The following is a 14,324-nucleotide window of genomic DNA, read 5'->3' on the forward strand; positions in this document are numbered from 1 at the left end:
GTGCCACAGTGCCACCCCGAAGTAACAAAAGAGGTTTATACTCCACGTTCATAAATAACAAAAAAAATTACAGATTGCAAAACGTTATTATACAAAAATCATAATTTATGAAATGACATGTCTGTGTTTCTTTAGAAACAGGGCACTTTTACATTAGTGGTAGTTTCCGAATGCAGAGCACAATAAACTTTGAAATTAAGTATCACTCCCGAACAAAAGCAAGCTCATCTATAAAGCAATCCCCAAGTTTTAAAATCTTAAATTAGCTTTATAAAAAAATATTTACAACGTGATCCAGAACAGAGGGAGAAAACAGTCCATAGGAAACGACAATGGGCTGTTCAGCTTGTCCACCAGGTGGAGCAATCTGCCCCTTGAAGTCCTGAAAGCATCAGGCCCAGACCTCACAAAACCCAAGGTCAATCCTTGGATCATGAAAGCCACAATGAGAGAAAAGATGATTGTGGGATGTGGGGAGGGGGGTTACAACATTAACCATACAACTGTCCACAGGAATAAAAAGGATGTGCTGGCAGTGAGATCCCAAGAGAGCCTTTGGGAATTAAAAAGCTCTCTCAAATCATTAAAATTTCGGCCCCGATTTTAACTAGGGGCTGTATTTTTTTTTGTAAGTCTGTTCCAAACTAAAGTCATGGCAGGACGTAAATCGAGATATAAAATGAAACAACTATCTGAGCAAAAGAAAAATTAAAGCAATAAATTAATCTTTTTTTTGGTTGAATTAGCTTTACTCTGCAAAATAACGTTCAGAATTTTTGTCTCATCTTTATGAACTGGTTTGTAATGCTTTGAGCTGCGAGGCTTCAGGTGCCTTCAGGAAGAAACTCCATGTTTGTGCCCAACCTCGAGGAAGACCTTCACACATTGGTCGATAGATATCCTCATCGCCAGGGGCAGCAGAGATCTGCACCCGGAATTGTGCTTTACCCCTCGGGGCCCACAGGACTACTACCTGAGGCCTCGTATGTTCCTCATTTCAACATGTCCTCTGCCGTGACCGAGGCCAGCTGGACATCTCCCAGCATCACTGGACAAATGGGATGGTCCATTCTGCCAATGGTGAATCCTGCAGCTGTCATCTGACTGTGGAACCTTTTGGTTTTTGACTGCATTGGCCGATTGTGTTGCTGTCCATCAGGAGGTCGAGAGCTTTGGAGGCACAGCTGACCATAGGATGGGGCAGGGTATTGAAGTGGTAGGGCCATTATCGCTGATGCAGGATGGCAACCAGAGCTTTAGGCCACATCTTGTATGTATCCACCTGCTGCTCTACCCAGTGCCTTTTTCAGAGTAGACGGCACGGTAGCATAGTTGCTTCACAGCACCAGGGTTCGATTCCCAGCTTGGGTCACTGTCTGTGCGGAGTCTACACATTCTCCCCGTGTCTGCGTGGGTTTCCTCTGGGTGCTCCGCTTTCCTCCCACTAGTCCTGAAAGACCTGCTTGTTAGGTGAATTGGACATTCTGAATTCTCTCAGTGGACCGGAACAGGCGCCAGAGTGTGGTGACTAGGGGCTTTTCACAGTAACTTCATTGTAGTGTTAATGTAAGCCTACTTGTGACACTATTAAAGATTATTATTATTACAATATGAACCCAATCCATCACTCCCAGCAACTCATTTATATTGAAATGAAAACCAGAGCATTGTATTTTTCCGACAGGTCACAAATTTCTTTCAGTGCAGCCACATCACCATCCATGGAGAAAACGCTGTCGCTAACAATCAGACGCATCCAATGTTTCTGGGCTTCCTTCAACTTGGCCTCCAGGTCACTTAGGTCCAACTGTCTTTAGCGGTATTTGTTGGCCTTGCACAACCCATTGATGATCAATGCATGGTTGAGTTCACCTGAAAAAATTGCATTTTCTGCGGTTAACCTCCGCATTTGGCAATAAAATGGCTGGCATAGAGAATGGCATTCTGGACTTCCGGTGATGGGGATGTGCTGAGTAGTTGCAGGCTCTTTGACTCGACATAGCCCGCTAAAACAGGAGAAAAAGTATCCTCGCAACCTAACGAACAACAATACTTTGTCAAAGGTAGACAGTTAACATCAAACATCTGCTGAACGCGATCATGACCCCGTCCGGGGAGAGAACACCTGAGGTGATCGTCTCCCTGGATGCAGAAAAGGCCGACAACAGAGTCAAATGGATGTGCCTCAGAGAGGTACTGGAGCGGTTCGGGCTTGGAGCAGGGTTCAGCACCTGGGTGAAACTCCTGTACAGCGCTCCCATGGCAAGCATACGGACAAACACCGCCAGCTCTAATTACTTCCAGCTGCACAGAAGCATTAGGTACGGGTGTTCACTTTCCCTACTGTTGCTGTTCGCCCTAGCAATTGTGATTGCGCTTAGGCAAAGAACTGGAAGGGATCTAGAGAGGAAACAGATGGCACGATTCTCTCAAAAATTTTCTAAATTAATTTTTGGCAGGTTTTTAAAGGATGTTTCCCACCACTATCCAATGACACTTCTTTGGGCCCTGGGGAGTTTCTCACCGGTTTAGCCTACATTTAGAATTTTTTTTTTAGCACTGGGGTTGAACTCAGAGGTAGGGCCACCATTTTGAAAAGGTACCCCGAAGTGAGCTTGTGGGTCCCCTACACCTTCCACCCATGTGCAATGTCACCCCCCACACACATGGAAACTACCCCCATGGTTCTTGTTCTCTGCAGGACGTTTTTGGGGATCCTACTTACGACCTACCTGAGCGGGATCCACCGGCCTCCTTCGATCCATTGGCCTCCCCAGTGAAGCTGCAGCCGGGTGCCGATCCGTGAGGACACCCTGCTATGGGCTCCCTGGTGTCCTCCCTCTTCAGGCACTCCAAGCCCCCTTATAGCATCCCCTCACTTCTGGGAACCCCCACCCATCACCCCCCCAACCTCCCGGAGGCCGATACACACCTATTCTGTACTCCCCCACCCTTCAAACCCTCGTTCCACCCTCATTTCATGGGCATGGACACCCTTGTCCCCTGGTCCTTGGCAGTGCCACCCTTGCAGTCAGGCATCCTTGCACTGCCACCCTGGCATCCAGGCAGTGCTCCTGCTGGCTTGGCAGTGCCAAGGTGGAAGTGCCAAGGTGCCAGCTGGATGTACCAAGGTGCCCACATTATAAGGGGAGAACCAGGAAGCCACACTGCACTTACCCTAACCACCTTGGGGTCTCCGGGGCCCGGGAGACACCCCGGGTGCCATTTCATCTGGTCCACGTTTGTGTGGACCAGCACGGATCGGCACCCGGCTGCAGCTTCACTGGGGAGGCCAAAGAATCGAAGGAAGACGGTGGATCCCGCTCACATAGGTCGTAAGTAGGATCCCCAAAAACGTCCTGCAGAGATCAAGAACCATGGTGGGGGGTGCCTAGCCCTCCCAAACCTGCAATATTACGACTGGGCAGCAACAGTAGAAAGGGTAAAGGGATGGATAAAGGAGCCGGAAGCCACATGGCTGAAAATGGAGGCGGGTTCTTGCATGGGGACCTCCCTCCAGGCTCTGGGCCACGGCAGCTCTCCCACCCCACATTCAACGAGCCCAGTGGTGATAGCTACACTTCGGTCATGGTACCAACTACAACAACATTTCTGTTAACCAAAATGTCCAATAAGGCCCCCATCTGCAACAACCAGATGTTTGCGCCAGCCAAAATGGACACCACGTTCAAAAGATGGAGACAGGATGGGGAGATGTTGACAGTTGGGGACTTCTGCACAGACAACATACTGACAACACTAGAGGAACTAACAGAGAAGTTCCAGCAGGCAGGGGAAATGAGCTAAGATGTATGTAGGTCAAAATATTCTCAGATAGAGAAACACCGCAGTAATCACTGTGAGAGGATCTACTGGATGCGGACATCCTAGGGAGGGGGAACTGCGGTGGCCCGTATGAACGACTACTAGAAAGGGTACACACACCACTGGACGAGACAAGGGAAAAGTGGGAGGAAGACTCGGTTTTGAAATAGGATGGGGACTCTGAAGCGAAGCACTGCACAGGGTCAACTCCCTGGCTAAGCCTAATGCAGCTGAAAGTGGTACACAGAGCTCACTTAACCAGAACCCGAATGAGCAGGTTCTTCCGGAGGTGGAGGACAAATGTGAATGGTGCTTAATCTGTTGCTACTCTGTTGAAGCACCAAATACTCCTTGAAGAATAATTATTTATCATGCCACCTTTGGGGCACATCATTTTCTACAGGTTTTGGGGGTGGGGTGAAACAGTGAAAGAAAAGCATAATTACGGCAGTTTTTTTTTTCCTCTTTGCCCTATCCCAAAAAGAGTAAACAGAATGGATTGTGACCCTCATTATGACTCACCTACACATTCCACCAAGGTAATCTGCCGAGCCACTGTTCTCTGTATGAGGAAGGGAAGACCTGACCCACTGCCTGATGTGCAGGAGTGATCCAATAGATCCTGTGAGAAAATGAAATGATCGCACAAAATGAACTGAATGGATTTATTTTTCAAAGAGGAAAAGCAAGACATTTTGTTTCCTGAGAGAAAAAAAATTGCTACAAACAGCAATGTCAAGCCCTTTTAACACAAAACTACTGCTATTGGCACATTCAATATAGCTCTGAGCAACTATCAATGTTGGAGGTTCTGGCAAGATATGACCCTGCTGCCTCAGATCACATGTACGAGAAGTGCACAGTTTGTAAAATTTACAACTTCATTCCGATTAGCAAGATGGATAAAACAACAACTGAAACGTCTGCACATGAAAATTGGCAATAAGATCTTCAAAACATATTCACAGCATAATGTACATAATAGGTCCTTGATTAAAAGCTGCACAGAAGCGGCTGGGCGGCACAGCTCGCGAGTAGACATAAAACATCCTGGCACTGATAGGACATGACCATGCTCCAGGACATAGACTCCACTCACAATTTTACAATACAGTACCAGTTTTCAAACTTTTAAAAAGCAAATTGTATGCATATCGTTCCTATTTAGGGCTGGTGGAAAGATGAAAGAGGACTCAAATAAATTTCCAAGGGGCAGCACGGTGGCCTAGTGGTTAGCACAACCGCCTCACGGCGCCGAGGTCCCAGGTTCGATCCCGGCTCTGGGTCACTGTCTGTGTGGAGTTTGCACATTCTCCCCGTGTCTGCGTGGGTTTCGCCCCCACAACCCAAAAATGTGCAGAGTAGGTGGATTGGCCACGCTAAATTGCCCCTTAATTAGAAAAAAAATAATTGGCTAATCTAAATTTATAAAAGAAATAATAAATAAATAAATAAATAAATAAATTTCCAAGCACGAGTATCTACTTAGAAAATGCACAAAGTAGAAGAACAAAGAACAAGAACAAACAAAATTACAGCACAGGAACAGGCCCTTCGGCCCTCCCAGCCTGCGCCGATCCAGATCCTTTATCTAAACCTGTCGCCTATTTTCCAAGGATCTACTTCCCTCTGTTCCCCGCCTATTCATATATCTGTCTCGATGTATCTTAAATGATGCTATCGTGCCCGCCTCTACCACCTCCGCTGGCAAAGCGTTCCAGGCACCCACTACCCTCTGCGTTAAAAGCTTTCCACGCACATCTCCCTTAAACTTTCCCCCTCTCACCTTGAAATTGTGACCCCCTTGTAATTGACACCCCCACTCTTGGAAAATCCTCCACCCTGTCCATACCTCTCATAATTTTGTAGACCTCAATCAGGTTCCCCCTCAACCTCCGTCTTTCCAACGAAAACAATCCTAATCTACTCAACCTTTCTTCATAGCTAGCACCCTCCATACCAGGCAACATCCTGGTGAACCTCCTCTGCGCCATCTCTAAAGCATCCACATCCTTCTGGTGATGTGGCGACCAGAACTGCACGCAGTATTCCAAATGTGGCCTAACCAAAGTCATATACAACTGTAACATGACCTGCCGAATCTTGTACTCAATACCCCATCCAATGAAGGCAAGCATGTTGTATGCCTTCTTGACCACTCTATCGACCTGCGTTGCCACCTTCGGGGTACAATGGACCTGAACTCCCAGATCTCTCTGTACATCAATTTTCCCCAGGACGGAGGAGGGCGGACGCCCTTGCCTTTGCCTCCCTGATAGCCCGCCGTAGAATCCTGTTTGGCTGGCGGTCAGCAGCACCGCCCAGAGCTGCAGACTGGCTGGCTGACCTCTCGGAATCTCTCCAAATGGAGAAAATCAAATTCGCCATCCGAGGGTCGGATGACGGCTTCCACAGAACGTGGGAGCCATTCATGCAACTGTTCCGGGACCTGTTTGTGGTCAACGTACAAGAGGAAGAATAGTCGGGTGGCCAAGAATCAGGGGAAAATGGTCGGGAATCGGGGGAAGGTAGCCGGGGGGGGGGGGGGCTACGGGTTCGTTACAGGGGTTTGATGGCTAGCTAAGGCCCAAAACCAAACTAAATAAATGCCAATAAACATGTGCCTCGGTCATATTGGGGAATGTAAAGTATGTATGCCGGCTAAAGGGGGGAGGCCACAGTTATTATTACGAAGATGCTTACCTGTAAATATATATGTTAATTTTTGCGTGTTCTTTTTTTTTTCTCTCTCTCTCTAACAATTTGTAATTTGTTCAATATAAAACATGAAAACGGAATAAAAAACATTTATTAAAAAAATTTTCCCCAGGACTCTTCCAAAGATGATAGAAAAGCATTTGATTTTCAAACTCTGTCCAGTTTTCAAAATAATGCGCCGGCCGAATGTAGACGACTCATTTAATATCAAACAATGACGAAGTGCAGCATTGCATATGGCTTGTCAAAAAACTGATGGGAGGTGGGCAGCACGGTGGCACAGTGATTAGCACTGCTGCCTCACGGCACCGAGGATCCGGGTTTGATCCCAGCCCCGGGTCAATGTCAGTGTGGAATTTGCGCATTCTCCCCATGTCTGCATGGGTTTCACCCTCACAACCCAAAGGATTGGCCGTTCTAAATTGGAAGAAAGAAATAATTGGGTGCATTAAATTTAAAAGAAAAACTGATGGCAATGAACAAAGAATAAATCAACGATCCTTACTGCTAATGTGCTGTCTCCAACATTTGAGGCAATCAGTCCATCAATGGCACCATACTCAACCTCTCGGGCATTTAGTCTTTGCATCTGATTTTGGTGAAACTTCCGCAATATCAGTACCGTCACCATGGACACAACGATCAGCACAATTACTGGAGCGATAACAACAATAGCTAAGGTTCTTACACTGTAACTCAATGCTGTTCCTTGCTGTGACTTATCTGTGGAATGAAAGAAAGGACATTATGAAAAATGTATCAAGTGTTTATTTATATCCAAAACTTCAAATCCTCAAACCACCCCAAATCCTCAAACCTCCCCAATATTTCATACATATTTAATTCAAATATTGATGCATTTACATATGAAGCAGATTAAATGTGGAGGTTCAAGGAGATACAAAGACATATCCTTTTAGAAAGCAATAACGACTTTCCTATCCAGTAATCCTATTCAAATAAAGGCAAAATACTGCGGATGCTGGAAATCTGAAACAAAAACAGTAAATGCTGAATAAACTCAGCTGGTCTGGCAGCTTCTGTGGAGAGAGAAACAAAATCAACATTTTGGTTCCATACGACCCTGCAATAGGGGGTGGTTTAGCACAGTGGGCTAAACAGCTGGTTCATAATGCAGAACAAGGCCAGCAGCACGGGTTCAATTCCCCAACCGGCCTCCCCGAACAGGTGCTGGAATGTGGCAACTAGAGGCTTTTCACAGTAACTTCATTGAAGCCAACTTGTGACAAGAAGCGATTGTTACTATTCTACAGAACTATGTATTATATAGTTGGAGAGACAGGTGGGGCAGAATAGAAGGACAGGGATGGGTCAGAGAAAAGGAGAGATTGACAAAAGTGTCATGGGCATAAGACAAAGGCGAGCGTTAATGGTGCCATTCAGGACACAAAAATGCTAATTTTGGCAAGACGTAGGATAGTAGAATGTGTTAACAGGTGAACAAAGGTCAGTATTCAATGGGAACAGAACTGAACAACAAGGGACAGGTGGCCATGTGGGGGAGGGGTGGGGCTGTGTTGAGGCAAACCAATGGAACCAAAAAATAAAAACCAAAAAGGGGCGTCAAGATAGAGTTCACAGTCTAAAGTTGTTGGACACAATGTTGAGTCCAGTAGGCTGCAATGTGCCTGATCAAAAGGGGAGGTGTTGTTCTTTCAGTTTGCCTTGGATATCATTGGAGCATTACGACAGAATCAAAGAATTTACAGTGCAGAAGGAGGCCATTCAGCCTATCGAGTCTGCACCGGCACTTGGAAAGAGCACCCTACCCAAGTCCACGCTTCCATCCCAGCCCCGCAACCCAGTAACCCCACCTAACCTTTTGGACACGAAGGGGCAATATATCATGGCCAATCCACCGAACCTGCACATCTTTGGACTTTTTTAGGAAACCGAAGCACCCGGAGGAAACCCACGCAGACACGGGAAGAACGTGAAAAGTCCACGCAGACAGTCACACGAGTCCGGAATTGAACTCGGGTCTCTGGAGCGATGTGGCAGCAGTGCTAACCACTGTGCCGCCCATAATATATTTTCAAAACCGGAACAACCGGAGGAAACCCACGCAGACACGGGGAGAACGTGCAGACTCCGCACAGACAGTGACCCAAGCCATACCTGGGGCCCATGCGGGTACCCACTGCCACATCTTTTATTTGCAACAAGTGAGACAGTTAAAGGAGAAATTATTTAGTGACAGAACAAGTTCAGAAAGGCGGAGGAGAGTGATGGTGGATGGGGATTTTTTGACCCTCTGCTCGAGGAAGAGGCGGTGGGGCGTAGAGGGATTGGACATCCACTGAACATTTATTTTTAACCCTTTTTAAATACAGTATAAGGTTGAAGCAGTGTAAGATTGAAGTTATATGGCTTATGGATTCTGTACACAGTATTGAATTGCTGTGGAAAAAAACACATACAGAAACTTCCTTGAAAAAGGTGTTCCTAAAATCGCAGAGTAACTACAGTGATCAGTAACAGGAGCTTTAACCACTTCACATCTCTAAAATTTATCCAAATTAATATGCATACATTGACAAAATAAAATTACAGAAAAAATAATTTATAACCACATAAAAATGCCAATCAAGCAGAGTAAACACAGTTATCAAATCAGAACCCACTGTTGACCTATTGCATTTGAACAGTTTGGAACACAGCCAAGCATTAGTAATAAGCACAGATGGAGAACATAGTTGGCTGGCCACCTGTATCTCCTAAAACAGTTGCATTCATTATGAATGCTTGGCTGATCTTATAATTGCCTAGTCTCTTTGGAAAAAACACTGCTATTCCTACAACAGTATCAATTTGTCAAAGAAAATTTTTGAAAGAGTGTTTTCTTCCCCTCAGCATTTCAACTTGCCAATGTTATTACATGGTTCATTGGCTCTGTACATATTGCCATAGTGTTGACTGGGTTAATGGGCATGGAAGGGTCACAATAAGACCTTTTGAACTTACCTCGCAAAACTTTCCCATTATTAAGGATTGTCGTGGGAAAAGTATGGGAAATGTAATTAACTGAATTCCTGCATGCCTTTATCTTTACTGCAGGCAGCAGGAAACTGAGGGATGGTGATAGCAAATACTGATGACAGTATGGCTGTGACTGAGAACTTATCCCATCAATAATGTCTGAAGGGATTCAGAAAGTATGACATTTGATAGGAATCACCAGATATACCAAATTGAAGTACTGATTCACTAAAGAATTATGCAGAGGAGTGCGTAAAGCTGTGTCAGTTCATAATGATAAAGAGTCCCTTGAGATTTGGCCCATTTAATAAATGTCATAACAGCAGCATATTAATTGTTCAATGACATTGTTGCCATCAAATTGTATAGTTTAATTTTTATATTTTAAAGATTAGAGTGACTAGATATCCTGCAGGTATTTTGTAAGTCAGGTATGAAAAGAATACTCATCTATAATAGATATTATTGGGAGAAATGTTCATTAAAAATGATCAAATAATTAAAGTTACACGTCCAAAATAAAATGTAAACTTCAGGCAAAGATTGAGAATAACTTTCTCAGTCAAGAAATAGAAAGGTTCTCACAAGGCCTGGAGGCCTATAGTCAAGTTGGGGAAGCTGCTTCAACTCCCTGTCATAGGAGGTGTTGACCTTCTGCAACATATCCAGTGAATAAAACTGGACACTTCCCAGTCTCAGATCACATTAGTATACCTACACAAGGTTGGTTATCTAGTTGCTCAGTGGGCTAGACAGCTGGTTTGTGATGCAGAACAAGGCCAGTAGCACGGGTTCAATTCCCGTACCAACTTACCCGAACAGGCGCCGGAATGTGGCGACTAGGGGCTTTTCACAGTAACTTCATACTTGTGACAATAAAAGATTATTATTGTTATTAATAGCAACACCTAAATAAGCAAGAAAGAGTCTCGGGCCTTTATTCCTCATTTGCCAGATTGCTGAAGTCAGCAAAACTTAAATTATAAACCAGACAGACTGCAGAGACAAAAATAATACCTCACCCTCACCATGAAAGAATAACCCTATTGCTCAAATATCTATAAGAGCACTAAGATTATAGATTAAGAGATATTTAACTCTTATTTGGTATTTAAAAAGCCAGTAGAAGAGAATGAAAGTCCTCCTGTAACCAGAATCAACAACTTCAACATTGAACGCAGAGTAGCACATCATAGCAATCAGTTTGTCGCAAGAAACCACATCTTCTGTTGCTGGACTCAAGTATAGTCCTAAAAATAAGTGGAATTGAAAAAAGTCATCTATGGAGTCACCTGGAACAATGTCACAAAACTGCAGTTGAGCAGTCAGTCTGTTATTAGACCATGATTCATCAGCACCAAGGCAACAGTACTGAAGACTCAAGAACTTGCCACATCCCTAGCCAGGCTGTTCCAGTACAGCAACAACACTGCCATCTACCCGGCAATATGGAAAATTGCCCTGGTATGTCCTGTACACAAGAAACACAATAAATCCAACCCAGCCAATTACCTCCCTATCAGTCTATTCTCAATCATCAGTAAAATGATGGAAGGAGTCATCAACAGTGCTATCAAGCAACACTTACTCAGCAATAACCTGATCACTGACGCTCATTTTGGGTTCTGCCAGGGTCTCTCGGCTCCTGATCTCATTACAGCCTTGGTTCAAACATGGACAAAAGAGCTGAATGCCAGAGGTGAGGAGAGAGTGACTGCCCTCGACATCAAAGCAGCATTTGACCGAGTATAGCATCAAGGAGCCATAGCTATACTGGAGTCAATGGGAATCAGGGGGAAAACACTACTCTGGTTGGAGTCATACATGGCACAAAGGAACATGGTTGTGATGGTTGGAAGTCAAACATCTCAGTTCTAGGACATCACTGCAGGAAAATGAAATGAAAATCGCTTATTGTCACAAGTAGGCTTCAAATGAAGTTACTGTGAAAAGCCCCTAGTCGCCACATTCTGGCACCTGTTCGGGAAGGCTGGTACAGGAATTGAACCGTGCTGCTGGCCTGCCTTGGTCTGCTTTCAAAGCCAGCAATTTAGCCCTGTGCTAAACCAGCCTCTGGGTCATATCCCAGGCCCAACCATCTTCATCTGCTTCATCAATGACCTCCCTTCAATCATAAGGTCAGAAGTGGGGATGTTTATGGATGACTGCACAATGTTCAGCACCATGTGTGTCTCCTCAGGTAGTGAAGCAGTCCATGCCCAAATGCATCAAGACCTGGACAATATCCAGGCTTGGGCTAAGCGGCAAGATACATTGGTGCCACACAAGTGCCAGGCAATGACCATCTCCTATGGTGGCCCTGTAACTACATTTGTGTTCCTATATTACTTTTGAATAGTTCTGATGAGACAAAAGGTACTCATTGGCTTAGATGCCTGTTTAGAAGAGGCAATTTGTAGAAATAGTGTATGCACAATGCTTGTTAATATCAGGAAGGACACAAAATGACTGAACTAGTCACTTCCTTTAAAATAAGTTACAAACTGCGTAAACTACCTCGAGAACCTAGGGAGTATTTCAATAGCCGCTGATAGCATTTCTTGTTCTGGGAAGCTGTTAAGTGTCCTTGATAAGATCAAGGACCCCAGTTGCAGACAGGACATCATTATGTTAGTTTTGAATGACTTCTGTATGAAGTTAGGGGCGGTTAAGACAACACCCACTTTAACCATATGTGTGATAACTGGGATGCTAGGAAAACTGATTGACTGCATGTAATGAAGTGTGACGCGAATATAGTTGATTGATTGTATGTAAATGAGAATACAACTAATTCTGCCCCTTGAATCTGTATATTAACCCGTGTGAGCCTTAGCTGAAGTGAGAAACGGTGCTGTCAAAGGCTGCAGAGCCTCAGGCCTTTGCTCCCAGAATTCTGATATAATAAACTGCTTTTTTACTTGTAACTCAGGCCTTCGTGTGAATATTTTCACCTCTAACAAGCCGTGTGTACCATCTACAAGACATACTTCAGTAACTCACCAAGGCCCCTTAGACAGTACTTTACAAACTCATGACCACTACTATCTAGAAGTACAAGAGCAGCAGATACCTGGGAACCCCACCACTTGGAGGTTCCCCTCCAAGAGACTCACCACCCTGGAAATATATCGCCGTTCCTTCACTGTCGCTGGGGCAACATCCTGGAACTCCCTCCCTAACAGCACAGTGGGTGTACCTACACTTCAAGGACTGCAACAGTTCAAGAAGGCAACTCACCACCACCTTCTGAAGGGCAACTAGGAATGGGCAATAAATGCAGGCCTACCCAGCGACACCCACATCCGTAAATGAATTTTAAAAATGCTAAAACCTGACCTCCAAATCCAACAACAATATTTAACTATCCAAAAATGTTTGCACAGAATACCAGCAGTGCAACTTTAAATATTTAAGATGTTCTTTGTGACATTTTCTCAGGATAACATTACCTAAAACACCGTCCGTGCAGAAGCTTAACTGTAGCGATAATTACCTTTTTTAAAAACTAGCAGAATGTAAAATTTCTATGCCTTGGATATAAAACCAACTACATGCACAAGGATAGAGGTAACCTCATTTATAAATATCTATGTAGCCATTCCAAACTCAAAACATCAACTGCAGACAATGCCTCCGCTTTCACGTGTATGGTATTGACATCCAGTATCTGTATTGACACCCTTTTTTGCCGAGTGTTGTAAGTGTGCAGATCTGACCTGAAAGCTTGAATAAACTAGAATTTCATTAATTCAAGCACGTGAAGGTCAGAGTAATCATTTTTGGCCCCTCACAATTTCTCACCTTTGCTACAAATTAGGTTGTCTTCTTCAGCCACTGCCTCAGGCTGCCCCAGGTTTTTTTTAAACTTGTGTCCTAGTTGATTCCAAGCCATGCTTCTGACCCCATGTCTCTGTATCATCGAGACTGCCTCTTGATTGCTTCCTCTCCAACCTCAGGTCACCTGCAACTGGCAACATTCACCCACATCTTTCTCACCTCTGGACATGGGTAGTCTAGTGCTCTCCTCACCTGTCTCTTATCCACCTCTTATCCACCATCCCCCGGAAACTTCAACTCATCCAGGTCAATATCGTATCCCACACATTAGCATGAACATCTGCTCCCCCAGCACTTCAAAATTCAAAATTCTCATCCTTATGTTGAAATCCCTTTATGATCTGACCCCTCTTTACATCTGTAACCCCTCCTCCACCCTTCCATCCTCCTCTGACTCAATTTAATGGAATTCTTGTTTTTTTTTAATGCAATAAAGGTAAATCATCAACATCCAAAAAAAGTTCAATCAAAAAGGTGACAATGGTATTAATCTGTAAACTCTTAGTTTAGATGTGAACGATGTTAGGAGCAAATATAAATAGGATTTGTAAACAACAACAGGTTATTCAGATCAGATCATAATAATCTTTATTAGTGTCACAAGTAGACTTACATGAAGTTACTGTGAAAATACCCCAGTCGCCACACTACGCCGCCTGTTCGGGTACACGGAGGGAGAATTCAGAGTGCCCAGTTACCCTAACAAGCATGTCGTTCGGGACTTGTGGGAGGAAACCGGAGCACCCGGAGGAAACCCACGCAGACACGGGGAGAATGTGCAGACTCCGCAGACAGTAACCCAAGGCAGGAATCGAACCCGGGTCCCTGGTGCTGTAAAGCAATGGTGCTAACCACTGACACCCTGCAAATATTGAGCCCTGCAAACATTTAAACCAGCCACTTTGAACCTGCTAATCGGTATTCAGATATTATCTGGGGGA

The 14,324-nt window shown here is 44.6% G+C and overlaps 1 protein-coding gene across 3 annotated transcripts in view; it reads right to left on the bottom strand.

The window, feature by feature from the left end:
• Window positions 1-14,324, bottom strand: part of LOC119961957 (activin receptor type-1-like) — a 136,422-nt gene that overhangs the window by 27,510 nt on the left and 94,588 nt on the right. For all 3 annotated transcript variants that reach the window (XM_038789579.1, XM_038789578.1, XM_038789580.1), the window contains 2 exons: window positions 7,049-7,266; window positions 4,348-4,447 (listed from right to left, as the gene is read on the bottom strand). In XM_038789579.1, the coding sequence (XP_038645507.1) occupies window positions 4,348-4,447; window positions 7,049-7,266 (318 nt within the window). The remainder of the gene's footprint in view (window positions 1-4,347; window positions 4,448-7,048; window positions 7,267-14,324) is intronic.

Source organism: Scyliorhinus canicula, chromosome 2 (assembly GCF_902713615.1).
Source record: "Scyliorhinus canicula chromosome 2, sScyCan1.1, whole genome shotgun sequence".
Lineage (NCBI taxonomy): Eukaryota > Metazoa > Chordata > Chondrichthyes > Carcharhiniformes > Scyliorhinidae > Scyliorhinus > Scyliorhinus canicula.